This window comes from Corvus brachyrhynchos, unplaced genomic scaffold (assembly GCF_000691975.1).
Source record: "Corvus brachyrhynchos isolate BGI_N302 unplaced genomic scaffold, ASM69197v1 scaffold97, whole genome shotgun sequence".
NCBI classification, from domain to species: Eukaryota; Metazoa; Chordata; class Aves; order Passeriformes; family Corvidae; genus Corvus; species Corvus brachyrhynchos.
The window spans coordinates 7,567,247-7,588,176 of NW_008239758.1; the positions used below are offsets into that span (position 1 = coordinate 7,567,247).

Below are 20,930 nucleotides of genomic sequence, written 5' to 3' on the forward strand. Positions count from 1 at the left end.
CCTAAATGTGTATTTCTGTATTTGCTAGTGTGTGTAAATCATTTAGTATTTACTTGTATGGCAAATCATCTTGCTGTTTGAATATGCTTCCTTACTGTAATCTGCCTCCAGTGCAACTTATAAAGATTTTTTTTCCTCAAAAATAATAGGAGAGAGTGAAGCAAAGGAAAGTAGAAATGAATAAGGAATAGTGAGCAAATGTAATTATATTGAATCTGGTGAAAACCAGATTCAATACTGGAAAGTGTCCGTGGCAGGGACGATCTTTAAGGTCCCTTCCCAACCCAAGCCTCAGTATTCTATGATTCTATGACAGCTTCAATATTCGGCTGTGCTTGTACTTAATTGAACAGCTACAGGATTTGTGCTGTGTGTGCCTTGGATGGGAACAGTTTGTTACAGAGGTTGTTGGCCTCTGAATGCTGGGTGGGGTTGCTGTGAGGAGCACGACGAGAGTTCTCATTGTTCTTGTGTGAGCATCACTCCCTGCCCGGGGAGGTAAATCAGAAGGAAGACAGATCCCTGGAACAAAACAAGCTAAAAAAAGCAAAATTGTAGGTTGAGCCTCTTTTCCCCCTGAATTGCTTGTCACATGCCACCTACTCATTTCCTGGGTGTCTTTGGCCACCCAGTGCCGTGAGATCCTCTCCGAGCCTGGCGGGTGAGAGCCTGTGGTTTTCACGTTTGTCTGAGCTCTCGGTGCAGAGCTGTGGGCGCTCAGCACAGCCCATCTTCACTGAAGGCTCTGCCCACAGGTATCATTTTTCCATTTGTCGATTTCTGTTCTCCATTGCACCCCGCTAGGCAAGTCTGAAGAAGCAAGTGAAGAAGTTGCATTGAATCCCTCCCTGCTGGACTCAGGTTCTAAAGGGCTCCTGTAATGCCATTCGTTTTTGCCATTTGTCCACGGCCACGTGTCGTTGCTGAGGTGCTCTGACACCTCTTTATCCCCTTGCCAACACTTTGCAGTGAGTCCCTGGCAACCCAAAGCCTTGTCCTCTTGCTGATTCAGTCAGTGAGTGCCCTTGTATTTTGAATCATTCTTCTGCAGAAAACAAGAGGAGGCAGAGGTGGTAAAGCTTGTCAAGAAGAACTTTCAATTTATGTCTATTCATACATCTAGTCTTGCTTGATTTGTTTGCATGCAGATGCATTTGGGACTGTGACCCACCTGGATTTGCCCACTTTTGTTTAAAGTTGAGCAGTGTCACCATAGTGCGATAAAAATCGAGGTTTCAGGACCATATTTTCACCAGGACTTTTATCTGTATTCAGTGAGCTCATTGCAGTTAGGTACCTAGAATAATAGTAATTTACATTATGTGGAGCTAAAATGAAAAAAACCCAAACTTTACTAGTTAAAATTATAATTGTTCGGTATCTGTGGATGCAATGTAAGTAAACAAAAAGCAGAATAAAGACAAAATCATAATTTTGAGGGTGATTTTTTTATTGTAAATGATATCAAGCTAGCCAAGACAGTACTTTTAAAATTATTATAATTTCAATGCAGTTCTTTGATCCCATGTTTGTGCCATGTAAAACAAGCTGTAAAGAAACCATTACCAGTGCCAATGATGATGCCTGAAGGAGATTCCTGTGAAGCCAGAGACTCCAAGAAACACTAAGTTTAATGCACACGAGTGAGATTTTATGCATACTAGTCAGAAAATTCAAAGTTAGGGTTCCCCTAGCAGCTGTAACTCAGCTCCGTTGTGTGAGAAAATTCTTCTGCTGCTCTTTATGATGATAATTTTTCCACTTTTAATGTGCTTTTGCAAGGTGGCCAAGTTATGATTACTGTGGGAACCTTAAAGTTAAATTTTGTCTGTCATGCAGGGGAAATTTTACTTGCAATGCTGGATTACTGTACTTCCTGATATGTAATGTGTGTATTTGTCAGAGGATGAGGAAAGAATTACACAAAGGATATTTATGTTTATTTCAGCATGTCAATACAGCTAAGATTTATGTACTGTGGTGCAGGAGCTGGTTCACTTTTAATGTTTCTGTAGTGCTCCACACAATGCTGCTCTCATCTGAGAGGTGTGGATGTTACCACACTGCACACGAAAACGCTTTCACATGAGGATCGAATTCCACCTTGTGTGCATTTCTGCAGACCGAGATTTATCCTCAGCATAAGTCTTGGTGTTTGAATGGGCTGTGATTGCCCTGCCTTAGACCAGAAGAGCTGCCCAGGCACGTAGGTCCTCTTCTGCTTAAATGGTGATCGTGGGCTGTTGCAGCAGCCAAAAGATCATCAGAGGTGTCTTGGCTGATGAATCCCTTCAGACAAATTCGATGCTGGGCATTGTAGCCTCAAGTTTTTGGATGAGTCAGTATTTAGGAAGAAATGTTTGACTTCCTCTCCTATGGCACTAGATAAAAATCCTTTGTATGTTCCAGTTACTGCAGAAAGGTGGGGGAAGTATATGTTCCTTGTATTTTTTTTTTCTCTTTTGTCATGGTTAAACCCAACAGGCAGCTAAATATGACACAGCTTCTCTCTGACTCCCTGCTCAGTGGGAGCTGTCGTATGCAGGAGAGAATCAGGGGTAAAAGGTAAAATTTGTGCATTGAGAAAAGGAAGAGGTAATAATTTAAATAATATTTTATATATTCTAATATAAATATATTAAAACACAATATTCTAAAAATAATTATATTAATTATGTATTTTATATAGTATTTTAAAAGAATGAATATTTAAATAAAAATGATACAACAGTTAAAATATTCAAAACAAGTGATGCACAGTGCAATTGTTTATAATCTGCTGACTGATACCCAGCCGGTTCTGAGCTGTGGGACAGTCCCTGTCCAGCAACAACTAAAAAAATCAGTGTGTTATCAACATTGTTCTCACCCTAAATCCAAAACAGAACACTGTACCAGCTACTAGGAAGAAAATTAACTCTATCCAAAACCAGGACACCTTTCCCTTTGACCATTTCTTTTTAACTTTTCCCCTGAGCACTTTTTTTTTTTTTTTAACCTCAAACCAGACAAAAAACCCCACACAAACAAAAAAGACCCCAAACCCCTAAACACCAATCCAAGTAAAAACACTATTTAAAAAACCTTTAAGTGAATCTTGCTTTTTGGATGGTGAAGGGAGAAGTTGTGGTCAAGTGTGAGCAGCCAGCTGCCAGACACAACAACCTTCAGACATCAGGAGAGTTTGTGATAAGAGCCTTCAGCACGCAGTGCTGGGGAGGAGAAGAAGAAATTTATTCTTAGCTGAAAGCAGGCACTTATTTTCCTGGATTAAACTCAAGAGACTAAGTTTAGTTACTGTAAAACAGGAAAAAGAAATACATATTTAAATTATCTATATGCATAAGTAAGAGCATTTCACTCATTACACATATGTATGAGTAATTTCTTGACTGATACTAGGAGCATTTTCTTTCCTGTGTTGTTGTCTAATTCATTGTATCTTTTGTTTTATAGTACCCAGGTGGAGAAATGGATTTTGACTCTTCCCTGTCCTCTCAAAATTTTGATGATCAAATGGTAAGTCCTGTCATTTTGAGACTTGATCAGCAGCACAATTTATTTTAGCCTTAGGTTCTTTGCTTCTTTCAAATTTCAAACCTCAGCAGGTGAAGAAGCCATCTAGAGATTTGCCCAGTGGTGTTTTGGTTTTTTGTGGGTTTTTTTTTCCCGGTTTGTGGAGGATTTGTTTGTTTAGTGATGGTTTTGTGTTTTTGTTGTTTGGGGTTTTAGTAGTTAAAAGTGGTTGCTAATGTTCTGGATAGACCCAAACATTCTCCATTTTTTTGAGGTACTCTATAATATCTATATTGTACTGGTAACTGATGAAACCATCAACATAAATACTCAAATAGCAGTGTAGGAACAAACTGGATTAAAGTAAATTCAGCAACTAACACAGCTGTAGGCTTTGACAGACACCAAAATCAGTTTTAGGGCAGTGTGAAAAGGCATTGGCAGTTCTGACATGTTATTCTCATGTTTGCCTTGTGGATGAACTTCTCTACCTTTGCCCTCTGATAACCTCTCAAGTGCTGTCCAGAGCTGTTCAGTGTGTGTTCCAGCTGGAGGATGATGCTGAGGTGTGTAAGAGCACCTCTGATGAGCAAAAATGCTCTCGAGTTTGCATCTGCTAAACCTCACAACAAGCACTGCCTGCACTGGGCTTCTCTCCTTTGGAACTGCATGAAGAAATGCTGTCCTCTCATCTCGTTATCCGTGTGAAATGTGTTCTTCCTTGTGAGGTTATCCCATGGGTGCAAAGGGCTCGATGATCTTTAGGGATCTCTTCCAACTTGAGAGATGCTATGAATGCACAAGAAACAGCTGGAAAAAAAAAATCTGCTGACGAGCTGATAGGATTTGGGAAACCTGTGCATTTGTGGTGGTTTTATCACCACTCACTTTCAGGCATAGCTCTTGCTTTGTTGAACGTACTTGATGCTGATACTTAACTACTTGCATGGTGAAGTAAAGCCTGGGAAAGAAATATTTTTTTCTTTTCCCTCTTTCCTTTTTCTTTTTCCTTCCTGTAAAAGATTGCCCTAAGGAAAGAGCAAGATTTTGTCTCTGCAGCACTGGGAGCACACCTGGCTCATTTATGATCTGCTTCCGGAGGTGTGTGAGTGATTCCTTTGTTCTCTTTAGGCTCTGGAGGAGGCAAACGACTGCCTGAGTGACCTGCCCAGCCCCTTTGCCTACCTGCTGACCATTCACCTGAAGGAAGGCCGGAACCTGGTTATCAGGGATCGCTGTGGTGAGCCCCACCTTTCCTCTGGCTTCCTTTAGAATTCACACAGCTCTCGTTTCACTGATCTCAGCTTGGCAGCAAGCTGGCTGCTTATCTGCAGTGCAACAAGTCATGGACCTGTATCTCTTCTCCAGGTCAGAGCACTCAGAGATTGGGTTTATCCACCTTGGATACCCAGGGGAGGGAGCGGCCCTCTGCTTGCTGCTCCTCCTGCCTGATTGTGCAGCTGCAAAGCTCCTTCTTGGCTGCCCTTAGCACCTGTACCTATTCAGGAACTGCAAGAAATTATATCTGAGCTTAAAAAAAAAAAACCAAAAGACTATTTGGAGCTTTATTAAATGATGGAGCTGCTCGTAGGAGTGCTTTTGGGGTTATCTGCAAAGATGTTAATAAAAGGGAAACCACAGGAGCAGGGCTGTAAGCCAACAATCCTCTCTAATCTGGGATGTGACTGAATAATGGCAGCATGCTAAAAACCCAAAACCCACCCGCAGATGACGTATCAAATAAACTGTAAAATATTGGGGGAATTCCTGGAAAAACTGTGTGAAAATGCTTGCTGTTAGCCTGGCTTTTCTTCAGGATACTGAAAGAGGGAGTGAAAATGCTTATAAGCAGCCAGTCACTTTCTGTGGAGGGAACAGCTGTCCTGGGAGAGGCTCTGTGCAGGTTGTAGGACCCTGCAGCAGCAGCAGCTGTTTCTGGACTTTCGATCTGAACCTGTCAGAGATCTCTTCCATACGTCCAATTTTGATTTCAATTTTTTTTTTTTTTTCTGCATGTGGAAACAGCTCTGATACTTTTGTCTTTCAGAATGTCTGAGCAGCTTCTTTTGAGGTGAAGCCATGGGGTTTTATTCATTCAGTTTTAAACAAAATAAAGTTGCACAGCCTAAAGGCCTGGGAAGGTTCGCACCTGGAGAGACCTGTCTGATTTAGAAACGTTCTCACATGGGCTGCTCATTGGGATTTCTGTTATCTGGTATCTCAGTTAACTTTTGCCATGCTGGTTTTTCATGGCTTCACAGTACAGTAACTTTTGGTGGAGTGTATGCTTGTTTTTCCTACCAGTTTTTGGAAGGAGTGAACGAGTACTTAGATTAAGATCTTTACTGGTTATACGGAAGCCTGTATTTCCTAACAGTGTAGCAGTTCATCAGATTTTACTAGCAGGTTGCACAAGCCAGGACACATCCAACTGCTGCTATGAAAAAGATACTAGAAATGAGCAATTCCAGCAGAGTAGTATTTCTAGAGAAGACAGAGCATACTTTGCTCTAGGCTGTGTTTTGTTGTGTAAGAAAGCAAATGCTTATCTTAGTGAAGCATTGGACAGCATAGTGAAACAACATAAGGGGGAAGAAAAATCCCTTTTGATGAGTCTCTGTTGCTTTGTGGCAAATGACCTCTCATTCAGTAAACTGAGTATGTGAGGTGATGCTTCCTTCAGTAAAACTGCTGCTTTTTATTGCACAGGCAGCAGGAGGGGAGAAAACAGTGACTTAATGATTATTCATCAGTCACTGCCATGCTGCAGTGGTGGCTCCTTAAAAAAAAAAAAGCACATTGCTGGTGCCCATCTTTATAGGCCTCTGCTGTCACTCTGGTTACGTGACATCTTTGTGTGATGCTGGGGCTTGACCTACAACCACTGGGCTTTCTTAGCGTGCCTTTGAAAGCAGGAGGTTGTCAGCTCTGCTCATCTCTTCAGTGTGAGAAAACCTCAGAGATAACTTGTGGGCTGGGAGTGTGTGACTTCCCTCCTCTCCCCCTGCCCTGGGGCTGGCTAGAGCTGCTGTGCTGGGGTGGTGTATCAATGTGCTCTGAATAATCTGAATTTAGGAACACCTCTGTGGCCCGTGTGTCCTGTGAGTCACACTGTGCGTGAGCTGAAGGCCGGTTAATTGTCATTCACATTTTGGGAACAGCAAACCCTACAGCTAACCCAGCAGTGCTGCTTGGCACAGCTGGGAGAGGGCTCAGACCCTCTTCTGTATGCAGAGAGGTGCCAGAGCTCTCCAGTGTGTAAAGCCTTGATGATCCTTGTGGATCTCTTTCAACTTAAGATATTCTGTGAAAGCAGAGTTGCTGGTCCTCTGTTTTGCACTCTCCTCTGGTCAGCCTGGTGTGAGCAACTTCAGAATTGCTGTGGTTAGGTGGGAGCAGTGCAGAGAGTCGGAGTGTTTAGGTAGGACATTGCTGCTCTTGTTTTTATTCAAACTGTCATACCTTGCAGTATTGTGTGATCAGCAATTTATCTGGAAAAAAGTCTCAAAGTGGTCATCATACCCAACAGTTTACATTTTTTGAGGGAGTTTCTTTATCTCCTTAAAGATAAAGAAAATGATGTTTAAGTGTGGTGTCCTGCCATCTTCTCATGTTTGCACTTTCCCCCTTAATTCTATTTTACAACAGTTTAAGTAGCTCAGGTTTAGGGACTGCAGTGTGGGTGGGTGATGCCCTCTCCTGGCAGCTGAGTAAAGTCTCTTGTACTCATGTTCAGTCTGTTTCTGCCTCTGTTCCGTCCCAGCGTAAGAAATATTTATCTGTGCATATATGTAAAAATAAATCTAAGGTGTGTGACCAAGGAGAAATATTTCTGCCGTTGGAAACAACTGTTGCTGCAAAATCCTGGCACTGCTCAGCAAATTCGCAGGTTTCTCCCGGAATTTACTCATTATACGCTTAACAGTTATTAATTAGGAAATAATTATGCTTGGCGGAGTAAAGGTGAGCAGGAGTTCTACTTAGAACTGCAGGCTGTAAGACCACCACAACCTCACTTTTTTCCAACTTTCCCAGTATTTTTTTCAGACTCTTTGCCTCACTGTGTACTGCTCTTTCCAGGATGTGTTCCCTTTGGTGTGATATAAATTCCTCCTTCACTTTACCAGATTTTTATTGCATTTTCTTTCCTCATCATAGTATTAATCCTGTTAACATCTGCTCTTGCCTATTTTTCTCTTTACTTTTTGCTTCTTGCATTGCTTTTTATCTGTCTCTCGTGTCTCTCCAGTCCTTGACTTTCTGCAGCTCCTCTCCTTGTACTGCTCTCTTTCGAGAGGGTGCATCAGCCCAGGAGACTGGTTCAGATGCATGTGCTTTCTCTAAATTGCACAACAATGCAGAAAAGAAAAAGAAATCAGTGTTTCAGTGTTTTCTTCTCCTCTTTTATCTATTTTTTGGAGTGTAAGTGAAAGAAAAAGCCTCTGTACAGCAACATCCAGTATGTGTGCCCCAGCCAAGGACTCCAAGTGCTTCTAGAGCAGGTTCTGGTGAGAAGTGGAGAAACTCCAAAAACCCCTTTTTTTGGGTCAAAATTAGTGTTCTCTCTAGGGATGCAGGATGAGAGAAGTGTTACCTGTTTGTCATCAGCTTGCTTGGAAAGTCTGATTTACTTGCTTACAGCCTCATGCAGTCACACGTTAGAAACTGCCTAAGCAGATGGTAAGTTTGGCATGTTACCTGTGTGCACCTTTGGGACCAATGTTAGGCAGCACACAGGTCCTACATTTATAGTTCTTGTAGGGGATGAGCCAAACACTGAAGGTTATGGGTCTCCATGTGTATATACACAGCACCACAAGTTAAGACTTTTATGTCTTTTTTATAGTATTACTGTTACTAGATGTGTTTCAGCGATGGCAAGGAGTTTGTGTCTATGTAGTTTTAATACTGCAGGTAGTAAGAAAGAAGAAATGTATTTTATTGATTAAAGATCTGTGGAGCACTGCAGCAGCTTGGCAGAACAGAGAGATGATTTTTCTGTATCTCATTTGGCTTTAAAAAAAATCACTGGTGCTCTGTGTTGGCATCTTGTCGCAGCCTTAGTGGTTTTATGGCCTTGTTGACCCCTGTTTTGTGAAGCTCAGTTTCATGCTTGGAGCTGGGAGAGGCTGGAGCCGTTTCCACCTGCTGGTTCACCTTCACAGGGCAGGGTGATGCCTCATGTTTGTTTGAGTCAACCCAAAGAAATCTCAAAGGTCCTGCTCCCTTTTGGCACTGGGATGCTCTGACTGTGCACATTGCTCCTGGTCAAGTCACCTTTACCCAGCAGTGAGCCAAGTGATGCCACAGCTGTAAGGAGGGACTGCCTTCCTTCCTTCAGGTGACAAACCCAGCTCTGCTGCTGTAAGAATAAACAGAAACTGGGTTTTGAGTGCCTGTGAGGGTGAGAAGCCCCTCCCATTTCCAAATCCTGTGCTTTTAAAGTTTTATTTTCATCTGTTAAACAGTGTGGTTTCAAGAAACACAGTTCTTGGATGTGATGTCATCTGGTGAGTGGCTGTGGTTGGCGTCTTTTTTCTTTTTTCCCCCTCTTTAACCACATTGTTCCAGCCTGAGCTTTGTGTGTGTCTCTTTCCTACTTGGTTTTGTGTTTTGTAGAACTTTTTTACGGGACCTTTGTGCCCCATCTCTGTTTCTTTCTTTGAGGTTTCATTTGTTTCCTGTTGTTGCACTTTGGTATTCCTCTCCTTCCTTTCCTCTCATGATAGAGGCAGCTGAACATGCAAAGGGAGCAAGGGGAGGTGCAGCAGTACAGAAGATGCAACGCCTCAATGGGTTCATCCTGCTTGCCCTGCCCACAGCACATCATCCTTTGCTCTCACATCTCACAGCCCCCACTGCCAGAGGGGCCTGGGGGACTCCCTGCGAGTTGTGCCAGAGCTCAGCCTTCCAAGGGCAAAATAAAAGGAAAGAAAGGTTATAGAATGACACACACTTTTAATTTTCAGCAGGGGTGAACCTGCAGGAACCCACCACTCATAGCTCTGGGCTATCCAGAAGTTAGACCTCGGTGATCCTGGTGGGTTTAGCCAACTCAGGGTATTTTATGATTCTGTGGACTGCCTGGGTCTGTGCTAATGCCAGAGTGCCAGAGGAAGGGATGTGTGTGTGCTGTGCTGGGTGTTTGTCAGCTTAGAGCAAGTAATTGTTTGGAAAGCAAATGCTCAAAGCAATTAGGCTGAATCACTCTCTGCAAACACGCTGATTAATTTAGACTTTCTCTGTTTTCAGGGTATCTGCAATTAGATCATTAGGCCTTCAGATTTATTAATTATTGCGATGTATTAGGCAACTTTTTGCACTTCTTTTTGAAAGGCATAATCATGGCTAATTTACAACTGCTGAGAATTTGAATGGTGCTGAGCACTTATTTGGATGTTTTCTGGATGCCGTGTGGGTCTGTGAACAAGGGCTTGTGCTGAGAGTGTCTGTCTGTGCCAAGCCCAGTTTCTGGAAGTGCAATGGGTGTGCCTGAAGCTTTGCCCTTGTGCACAGGGATCCCTGTGAGCATCCTGCCTGCACTGGCTGTGGGAAAGGAATGCACTGAGATAGGAACCTCAGAAAAGCAGGAGGAGTTCAAACAAAAGCAATTTATATGTCTTCCCATCCTTGTAAAGTTAAATTAGGAAATATAGGAACGGCAGCATATGGAGAGAATATTTGGGCCCCGAGAACACCCTGTGACTCTGCTTGTGTCAGAATTGTAGTTTAGAAAAGAGGTTTCTTAAATTGTTCCGGGTCCATCTGTTGTCAGAGCTGGGTCTTGAGGGGCACCTGCCTGCATTAACAGTTCACACTGCATCTTTCTGGGACCCTGTAAGGAGGTTTTGTTAGGGTGAGGACTCAGAATACAAGAAGCAACGCTGAGCTGGGGTTGTTTAGCATGGAGAAGAGAAAGCTCCAGGGATATCTTAGAGCCTCTGCCAGTTCCTAAAGCAGTGTTAAGCTTGACTAATTCTTACCAAAGACAATTCTGTTCTTCATGTCACATGTCCCTAATGTATGTCACATGGCATTTTGGTAGGTTTTTCTCAGTTCCTGTACTTTTTTCAGTGTTCCTGAAGTGCCTTGAACAGAAAGTGTTATATCTGCATCTTTCATTCTATTAATGTTTAAGTTCAGGCATTTTTTTCCCCTCCTTCATCCTCCCATCAATTGTGGGTTTGCACACTTTCTTCACACTTCTCTGGTCTTTTAGGTTCATTGGGTTTTTTTGTGGTGTTTTTTTTTTAGGTTTGTGTGTATTTGTTTTTTTTTCTGGTTGGTTTTATTTTCCCCTGGAACCTATTGGGGCTGCTTGTTTCCAAGCAATGTTTCATTTCCATCTGGCCATGTAAAACTAGCTGGGCCCAAAACTTTCCAAAATCACCTGAATTTCCTGCCAGCAGAATGCTTTTTTTTCTGATTTCCACTTTAAGCCTTGATCTCGGCTGTTTCACTGCAAGGATGTAGTGGTTTTCCACTTAAAAAGAAAAATGTGTGTTCCATTTTAGAATGTCTTTTACTCCTTGTCGTAAATAACTCCAGTAATTCTATTTCTAGGAAGATTTTCAGATATTTATTCTTTACATGCATATAAAATAAATCCTTAATTTCCTTGTTCAGATTAAAATTTAGTTTTTTAACCAAAACTTAAGATGGTCTGGGTTATATTTCACGCTGCTCTTTGATTTTTTCAGGATTTTAAGGCAATTTGGTGGTCATTTTTATTTATTTATTTATGGAACGAGACTTGTTTCATATGCTACATTTCCAGTAAGTTTGCTCCTATAAAACAGTGTGTGGCTTGAAAATATGTTGGGTCTTCTGGGTTTCTTGGGTTACTTTTTTCGTCATTCTGAAGAAGAGAATGTGATCCATCTCTCGGTAGCTGCTAGAGGGCAGCAGTATCCATTTAAAGACACCATTAACAGTTTCTTGGGCTACTAAACCCTCTCCTGCTGTTCTGTCCCAGCAATTTTTTGCTCACTGAAGCTTTCTCAGGTTTTGGGTGATGTCTGGTCTGCCTGTACTCACTGCTTTTTGGCGTTAGTGGGAGAAAATAGAAGCGAAATTGGTATTATGCAAAGGAATTCCAGGGAGCATTGCTGTCGAGATGAATGTTTTTCTCATGGGGAAAGAGGCCTAGCTGATGGAGTGATTTTTTTTTTTTTTTTTTTTTTTTTTTTTGTAGAGGTCAACCTCTCATTTTACTCTTATTTGGTTTGTTTTAGGCTGAGTAGTAGATTATCTTGGGTTTTATATATTTTTTTGTCCCTACATTTTATTGAGTGAGAACCTACTTGTCTCACTGCATAATATTCAAATTAGCCTCAAAGCACCTTGCTTTTCCCACCAGAGAAATATTTTTTGGGGGACAAAATTCTCAACTGACTTTAACAATTATCCAATCCCCTGTTGATGCTGCTACAGCTGATGAGTTAATGTGAATGAGACCTTGCTTTCAGAAGAGCCTGCATGCATGTGCTTAAAAGTTGTTGATTCAGTTGCCTTCACTAGGAAATGGATGCTAAAAAGCTATTTTTTTTTTTTTTTAATTGGTCTGGCTTCTTCAGAAAATTATCCATTTCTGTCACAGTTAAAGGAAGATTATAAACAAAAATCCTTTTTTTAGACTGGTTCATCTCTAACATCACAGGCTCTTTTCAAAAAAAGTTATGTTTTTCTGCCTAGATTGTAGATTGTCTCTAATAAATAGCTTTTAATAGACCCAGACGTCTTTCTGAGCTTGAATCCAGAAGGCTTCAAGCCCTGAATTCAAATGCAGTCAGTAATTTGCAGAATGTGCTGTTCATCCCATCAGGAGATGCTTGTCCACCTGGCTTATTTCTCATTCCCTGTCAACTATTTTGGTCACCTGGATGCAATCTGGGGTGTCTTAAAGGAAACCAGACCCAGACACAATGAGCAGGGAGCTGTGTCGGCATCTTGGCAGCGACCCAGAGCAGGCCTTGGGGGCTGTGGTGCCATGTCCATCCCTGACATTTCTCTGCTGGCCACTCAGCTTCACCCCAGCGACTACCACCACCCCCCAGGTGCTCCATGTCCCACCGCTGAGGTGACAGTCCAGCTGCTGGGTGGCACGGAGGTGCCATCCCGTCGTTTGTAGGACGCGGGAGCCGCGCTCCCCTGCCGACCCCTGGCCCCTGCCTGCCTAGTTGAGATGTCAGCCCCGTGACAGCCCGACAGGCGAGCGCCGCAGGACCCCCCGCCCCGCCACAATTATTTTCCCTCACAATTAACACCGGTACTAACTTGACACCTTTCCCTTGTTTGGCTTTTGTAAGGCGCCGTCCCCCTCTCGCCATTAATTCGCGGCATTAATATTTTCCTCGGCGCGGGTGCCGCCGCTCACCCGTGAAGCCGCTGGAACATTATGGAGCTGTCAAGATAGCGAGGGATTACCCAGGCTGCCTTGCTGGAGAAAGTGACACCACTGAGGCCCCGCTTTGAGATGTTTATTTTGAGAGTAAGCTGACAAGCATGAAGGCCTGATCCCAGAGTGGCAATCTTATTTAATTAAAGGCCTCTTTTTATTATAGCTTCCCCCCTCTTCACCGTTTTTTTTTTTTTTTTTAATTGTGCAATATATATTTTAATATAAACAAAATATATATTCCTTTTATATATACTCCTTTTATATGCCTATGTATGTTTCTATATATAAATGTGTGTAAATTTAAAGGAAGAGTTTATTAAAAATAAATATGTGAGAATGATCACTAAAGCCTGGCTCGCATGAGCAGTGCTGGGCAGCCCTTCCCTTCCCCCCTTTTATTTTCCTTTACTGTATAACAACCTGGAAAGCTTTGCAGAGCAATAATGCAATTGGGATGCTTACTTAGCTATAGTCTTCCTGCTTCCCATCCTCAGAGAAAGGGCTTGGAGTTTTCTGCTTGTGGGTGTTGAACTTGCTGGCTGTTTGCTTTCATTCTGTATCTCCTATTTTTCTCTCTCTTTTCAGGTTTTGCCCTTTTTCATGGGTTTTCTGTCCCAAAAGCAGATGAGTTATGGCCATAGACCACCTGCCTCCGTCACCTCTTCGTGCTTTCATTTCATCAGTTGCTTTCCTTGTCTTGGCCAATTGCTATTTCATGCACAGAATAGGTTATGGACATTATTATTACTCTTATTTTTAATTATGCAGCTTTGTCCAGCTTACCCTGTAAATAAAAGTCAGGGGATATTTTGCCTTTGTCTTTTTAAATCTTTCTGAAGTGACACCAAAGAGCTCGGTGCTGTTATTTCTTAATTCTGCATCTTTTGAGGACTGCTGCCCCCCATGCTGTGGGGCTCTGATCTATCTGTGTGTTCCTACTCCTGGAAATTGTGCTTTGTATAGAGTATAATCATAGTTCTGAGAAATTTTTAGGGAAAGGTCTAGTCCTAACACACTGGGAACAGTGAGAAGCTGCCCTTCGACTTTCCTGGCTTCGGATCAGGCCCTTATTATTATTCTCTCTTAGAGGAGAAGAAAAAGAAAATTCTATTTAAGAAGTCTGCAGCTTTTTTCCTTTTTTTTTTTTTTAAACAAAAAAAAAGTGTTTTTTTCAACAATTATTATTCAGGAAAAGGATCAGCTGCAGACAGTTATTTGAAAACCAAGTGATATTTTCATTCTGTGAATGAAACACACTTTATGTGCAGAATGGACCAGGTTTTACAACTCTTCCCTTTTGAAATTAAAGCAGAATAAAAACTTCCTATAATTCTTATAATTCTCCCAGGAGCACAGTTCTTCACAGTGCTATGTAATTCCAAATAGATGCTTACACATAATTGTTTTTTCTTGAGTTTAAGTCGCATAACACTGATCAGAGCTTTGAATGTTTAAATACGGATTTTTCACATCCTCACAGGTGCACCAAATCATTGGCAAGACTGGGTATTGCTCTTAGGCTGGGTATTGCTCTTAGGCTGGGTTACCCTGGACTGCCATGTGTTTGTCGGCCAATATCTCAGTGGGAGCCAGGGAGGACAGGTTCAGATTATTTCTGACTCTGAAGTCTGCTGTAGAAATCAGTTTTTTCCACTGGCAGCCCTCGCTGCAGGCTGGGGGGCTGCCAGGACCATAACCTTAGCTGTTACCCTTCTAATGAAACTGAACTGTTAGGAGGGAAGTTTAATTCCAAATATAACGTGCAATACAGAAAATGCTGGATATGACAGGTGAATGGCACCTAGGCTCAGTTAATTGTAGATGCTGCTACATCTCAGTTGGATTTTTTCCCCCTCCTTATTTGCAGCTTGTGAGGATTTTTTTGCAAAGTCTATATGAATAACTAAATCAACCATCATCTAGTTAAATCCTCTCTGTACCTTGTTCCCCCTCTTATCTGGTGTCCTGCACGGTGGCTGGCGTTAGTGCAGATGCCACCAGTTTAATAACAACAATAAAAAGTTGCTTCCCTCTTCTGTTTTCCTTTGACAGATGCAAGTGTTTCTGTTGCTGCCGAGTGGCACGAGCCTCACACTCGTGCATGGACATCTGCTCCATAAAAACACAGAACATTATTGCCATGGCAAATTGTGCCACTTGGATTAAAAAACGTGTTACCTGGACAGTGCTTGTTTTTACAGAGTCTGTTCTCTGTGTGGTTTTTATCCTGAGCTGATGAATAATGTCAGTATTTTTTCACTGAAACCTCAAATTGGGTTTTAAGTAAATTGGCAAAGTGACACCAGTGATGAAATCCTGACGGGTACTTTAGCTATTGTTACTGGTTTCCTTGGAGCTCCTATCCCAGTTACGATGCTTTGGAGTTCTGGTCCTTTGAATATATTCATAGTCACAGGATCACATTTTCTCTCTTCCACTGTGTCGTTAGTTGGCCTGTAAATAGTGCTTCAATGCTTCTTCTGTTTGCTCTTTTACCAAATTAAATTTTTAACAGACTTGTTAAACAACAATTATTCTTTAAAAATAAAACAACAGAGATCAAGCAAACGACGAAGATTTTTTTTTTTTTGTTGCCTGCTTTCAGACAACTTTCTGGTTCTGTCTATAAATTTCCTGTATGAATGAGCAATTTTTATATAGGTAATTAAGTATATGCCTGTGTATAAAATAGATAATTACCATTGACTGTTTTAAATTATTTTATGAAAATGTAATTTAAGGTTGCGGAGTTGCATAGGGGCATGCTAATTTATTTTAAAATTAATTATCACAGGTACAAGTGACCCGTATGTGAAGTTTAAACTGAATGGGAAAACCCTCTACAAAAGTAAGGTAGTCTACAAGAACCTCAACCCAGTTTGGGATGAAACTGTTGTGCTGCCCATACAGACCCTCGATCAAAAACTCTGGATCAAGGTAAGTTTTGGCCTCAGATTTTTGAAAGACGGGCCAATATTTTTTTAAGCAATTATTTTCAACTTTAGAAACATATTGATTTTTATTCGCTGTAGCAGCACGGCGTAAAACACAATCCAGTTTAAGAGCTTCAGCAATTTCAAATTAAAATGCACATATGTCTTTCCCAGATTTTACTTGCATGTTTTGCTTTCCGTCTGCAAAAACCCAAGTTTGAAATAAAACTCCTTGACTGGATCTGTTTAAAGCCGTGGAGCTGAATTCTGCTCGCTCTCTCTCTCTCTCTCTCTCCCCCCCGTGCTTGTGCAAACTCAGGGAAACCAAGAGCAGTTTCAGAAGCACGTTTTAGGAGTGTAATTTGGCTGGGCTGCACAGAATTATTACCTGGGATGCAGCTGTGACAAGTAGCAAAACCTTTTCTGGTTATGAGTAACGTTACAGTTACCAGAACCGCAAGCTACCAGTTGTGAGCACTAATTGCTAAAACATCTGTAAGCAGAAGTACCTGATTTTTGTGCAGCGTTTCATTATGCTGTCGTGTGGAGTGTAAAGGAGCAGGCACAATCCATAGCAGCACACATGTCTCTGTTTACATAATATTAAGAAGATACTTTCAAAATGCTGGTTAAATATTTAGCTAAAAATACAAATTAAAGCAGGGAGATGGAAAGTGATCCCTGAATTATATCAAAGCTTTGATCTTTCAAATACAAAATTGAACTGAAAGGGCTTAAAATATCTGTTCTTTCATCGCCTGGGATAAAACTGGCTTATGATGTGAAAATTGGAAATATTTGTCTTATTTTGCCACCAGGTGTACGATCGTGATTTAACCTCTTCAGACTTCATGGGTTCGGCATCTGTAGCGCTCACTGAACTTGAACTCAATAGGTAACAGATTATTTCATTAAAGGTTATTAATGCAGCTTCATTGAGAAACAGAGGGAATTAATGAAATGCTTTTTGCTCTGGCTTGGAATTTGTCTATTTGTGAGAACTCCTTTTTGATAGAAGAGAGGGGAGCACAATTTAAGAGAAATCACTTGAGATAAATCTTCTGCACACGTTTTTATCCGGCATTACGCACTGGATTCAAGTCCAACCTGGACGCAGCCCAGTTCTGGGACTAAGAGTTTCTGTGTGCAGCATTGTTTAAGGAGAGCTGCACCAGGATGATTTATGGAGGAAGAGGGGGAGAAGGTTGGGAGCTGTTCTCAGCCCCACAGGGCTCAGGGTACCTTTCTCTGGGGCTGGGGAGCGTTTTGCCCAGCTGCTGCCAGCGCCCCTTTTCCAGCCTCCCCCGCCTCCATCCGTGCCTGCAGCAGCTGCATCTGGCCCTGATTTAGTGCCGAGGCAAGCCCTGTGCCTTTTGTCTGCTGCTGCTGCTTGGGCTCAATGTGGAGCTGGAAGCCAGGAATTCAAGTTTTAGTTATTTCTTTTATAGTCCCTTGCTGTGTGATGACTTTTTTGGGGAAAATGAGTTCTCCCTGTGCAGGGGGAATTGTAGCTCCCGTGGCCGTTGTATCTGAATTTCTAGAAATGTTAATTTATCCATGAGATAGTGCCACCAGGTAAATACCAGCATTCCTGTTTTCAGCAGGGGAACAGAGTCATGGAGAGGGATTAAAAGCAGGCAGAATAAATATCTCTGGAGTCAAATACAAGCCATTAATATTAGAAAATTCACTTGGGTGAGTTTCCCTGTCACTCTTCCCTGTGAAGTGGAGGTAGTAGTAACTTAATTCAGTGTGCACCTGCATATGGAGAGTTATGAGTAGTGAGCAGTGCTGTAGGAACACTGTGCTGCATTATTAAAAGAGGGGTGTATTTTGTCAGAACCAAGAAGGAAATCTCCAGATTTCCCATTTTAACATTTAAACTCAATATTGGGAATTTCAGACAAGAAGCTGAAATTTGCACAGCTCAGCCTGACCTTTAATAATCAACTCGAGTTAACTGGAGTCGATAAATGCACAACTTTTTTTTCTTTTTCCTTTTTCTTTTTCTTTTTTTTTTTTTTTTTTTGCTTGTAGAACTACTGAACAGGTTTTAAAACTGGAAGATCCCAACAGTTTAGAAGATGACATGGGAGTGATTGTATTAAACTTGAGTCTAGCAGTAAAGCAAGGAGACTTCAAGAGAAATGTAAGTGGCTTAGGAAATCAAATTTATAGCTGGAATTTGTAGGGGGGAGAAAAGAAGAGCTGGCATAATCTGATTTACTGAGAAATGCCACCTTTATTTTCATCCTCTGAGACGCAATATTGAAATCGAGATAGAGCATAACTTTTAGAAAAAAAGCCCCATAGTTAGCTGGGTTAAAATTGTGTAGACATTTGTAGTTGGATGCTTTTGTCTTGGGCATGTGTCCAGCACTGCAATGGGCAGGTTGAAGAAAAGCTATTATATTTCCTTTTTTTGTTGTGGTTTTTAACAACAATGAAAAAACCTATCCGTGTGAAACCTAAAAACTGAGTGAGCTTGGATGTTAAGACTTAAACTACCCCAGTCCTGTGGAGGAGCACCCAGGCTGAGAGGAGGACCTTGCTTGTAAAACCCCGATCTTCCCACTGACAGTTTCTTCACTGAATTAACTGAACTTGGCTCCTGATGCAGAAATGTGGTGATTAGTGATGTTAGAAACCCAGAGAAGCTGTTCAGAGACTGGGAACACCATAACTGAAGCTAATAGTTTTTTTAAAATTCCAGGTCCTGCACATGGCTTTTTTGCTTCTATTTTTAAAGATTTCTCCTAGTGTTTTATACAGAGTGTGCAGCACACAAATATTGGTGAAGTAATCCTGCTCCTGGCCAGCAAAGGGTGGAGAATACCCAAGATCAGGCAGTTACTTGGACTGTTAAGAAACAGACCTGATTTTAAATATTTGTAATACATATTAAGAGAAAATATTTCTACATGTTTTCTGCAGAGTTGAATATGAAAGTTGCTGTTTACAGCACATTGTTGAATTATAGGTATGGAATTTCAGCCTGAATGGGATTATTTATAGAAACATAAATGTTTCAAGGGGTTGGAAAGCAAAATGAGAAGCAGCTAGTGTGGGATATCTGCTGTTCGTAATTTATTTTTCAAATAGATGCCTTTTTGAGAACTGTAAAATCTTAGTTAATAATAAGGTGATGATAGGCTTATTTTGACCTCACTATATGATTATTTAAAAGCTTAATGGCAATATTTAAAATAATGTTGTATTTATAGATCTATATTATAAGATGGTTTTTATTTGGATTGTGAACTCCCCTCTAACTTGTACAAGAGAGCATTGTTGGCATGTGTCTCTGGATTGCAGCAAAGATGTAAAGTTACTTTAGCAAAAAAGTTAATTTAGTCAGAAGAACCTCAGGAATTCTAGGATTTTTAGGAAGGCCTGAGCTAAAGTGGGCCTAGCTGGTGAAACAAAGCTTATTGGTTTAAGTAGCAGCTTTTGGTACTCTTGGGTGCTTAGTTAACATTCAGAGTGCAGATGATAGAAGATCTGGTGCACACTGTAATCTTTTTAAAGACAATGTTTTAAGCCCTCATATTTCACATGCAGATTGCTCAGCCATTTCCAATGGAGTCAGAATAGTGAAATAGCTCTGTCCACATTAGCACTTAACAGCAAGATGATTTTTTTTTTTTCCCTTTTTAAATTAGCTTACTGTAGAACCAGATGGCACCAAAAGTATAAGCCATGTTTCTTACTAATGGCTCTGGGTCCCTCCACTTTTTATTCTCAATTACTTTTTTTTTATTGCCTCTTTTTTTTTGGTGCAATGCAGGTATTTTGAGTTTGTTGATTGTTAAGTTCCATGAGGCAGGGAAGGTAGATGGAGATGCAGTTGTATATCTAGCCCCCTACTTTGTAATAGGCTTTTCTAACTCATTTGACAAGCTGCTGTTTGAATTATTTTACTAAACACTTTCTCCATTTTACTCCTTATCTGTTTCCTTTCCCTGGATTCTCTTTGGTGCAATAATGGGGACTCATGAACAGAGATGGTCAAGTCGAAAGAAACGAACTTCATCCAAGGTAATCCATAATGTTTTGTTTCACTTAAAGAAAATAAAGGTCCCCACCCAAAATATGTGCCCTCCTCTGAAACAGGCTAAACAAAGGAGAACCCCGAAGTGTAAAGGCAACCTGTCATAATGTGATGGCTGTGATAACCTTTGCTTTTTTGATTTTCCTTTCCATTGTGATGGGAAATTGCTGCTGTTTTCTAACTGTAGGTGCTATGGTGGTGTCTAGTGGCAAGAGAAACGAAGACCCCGTTCACAAAGAGCTGTAGAAAGAGAGAAAAACTTTCTGTACTACGGAAATGGGTGTAAAATCAACCAAAGTGAAAGGAGCTGTGGAGGGTTTGAGTTGTTTCAGAATACCCAGAAGGTGGTTGGTGCTGGAGTTGAACGAGGGTCTCCTGGATCCCAGTCTATCTTTGGGGCTGCCTCTCACCATGGGTGGAATCCTGTGAGGCAGTGTTTAAGTGAGTCTGGTTGCCGCCGTGGGTTTTGAAATTCCTTTTGTTCTTGGGATAGAGGCTGAGCAGGGAGTTTCATTACCTCTGTTGTAACAGGATTTCCAAGATTTGTGTGTTGCCACATGTCCATGTAACTTGCTTCCCTCGGTCTCCTATAGGATCCCTGCAGGCTTCCATTACTTTTTTATTCCTGTATCATTTTTGCGTTAGATTTTAACTTGTTCAGGAAGCAGACTGTGGCTTTTTATGTGTTCTGTAAAGCTTTAATTTGCTATTGAGTAAATAACAATGATACAGACACTGCAAGCCCCAGTACCCAGCTTGAGAGCTGTACAGACTCACTCTCTGAAAAGCAGAATTTGGCTCTTAAGATGAGTGTGTTCTCATGATATTTTCCCTCTGTAACTATCGGTTTGTGCCTAAATAAATTGAATCATTAACCTCCTCTTGTTTTATTCATTACAACTGTGGTGTGCTGTGTAGAGGAGCCAACCATCTCAGGTATTGTGCCAGCAAGGATGTTTTTGTCGATAGAAGAAGTGCATAGTACAGCCTTAGGAGCCCTGATTGCAGGGATATTGCAGTGCAGAGAGCT

General features: G+C 41.3%; 1 protein-coding gene across 4 annotated transcripts in view; it reads left to right on the top strand.

Moving 5' to 3' along the window:
- Positions 1-20,930, top strand: part of MCTP2 (multiple C2 and transmembrane domain containing 2) — a 128,946-nt gene that overhangs the window by 28,074 nt on the left and 79,942 nt on the right. For 3 of the 4 annotated variants that reach the window (XM_017742697.1, XM_017742698.1, XM_008640107.2), the window contains 6 exons: positions 3,457-3,519; positions 4,648-4,756; positions 15,711-15,853; positions 16,668-16,744; positions 17,887-17,998; positions 19,852-19,887. In XM_017742697.1, coding sequence (XP_017598186.1) covers positions 3,457-3,519; positions 4,648-4,756; positions 15,711-15,853; positions 16,668-16,744; positions 17,887-17,998; positions 19,852-19,887 — 540 coding nt within the window. Of the gene's footprint in view, positions 1-3,456; positions 3,520-4,647; positions 4,757-15,494; positions 15,578-15,710; positions 15,854-16,667; positions 16,745-17,886; positions 17,999-19,851; positions 19,888-20,930 lie in introns of those variants that run through there. The other variant, XM_017742699.1, reaches the window with a different exon arrangement.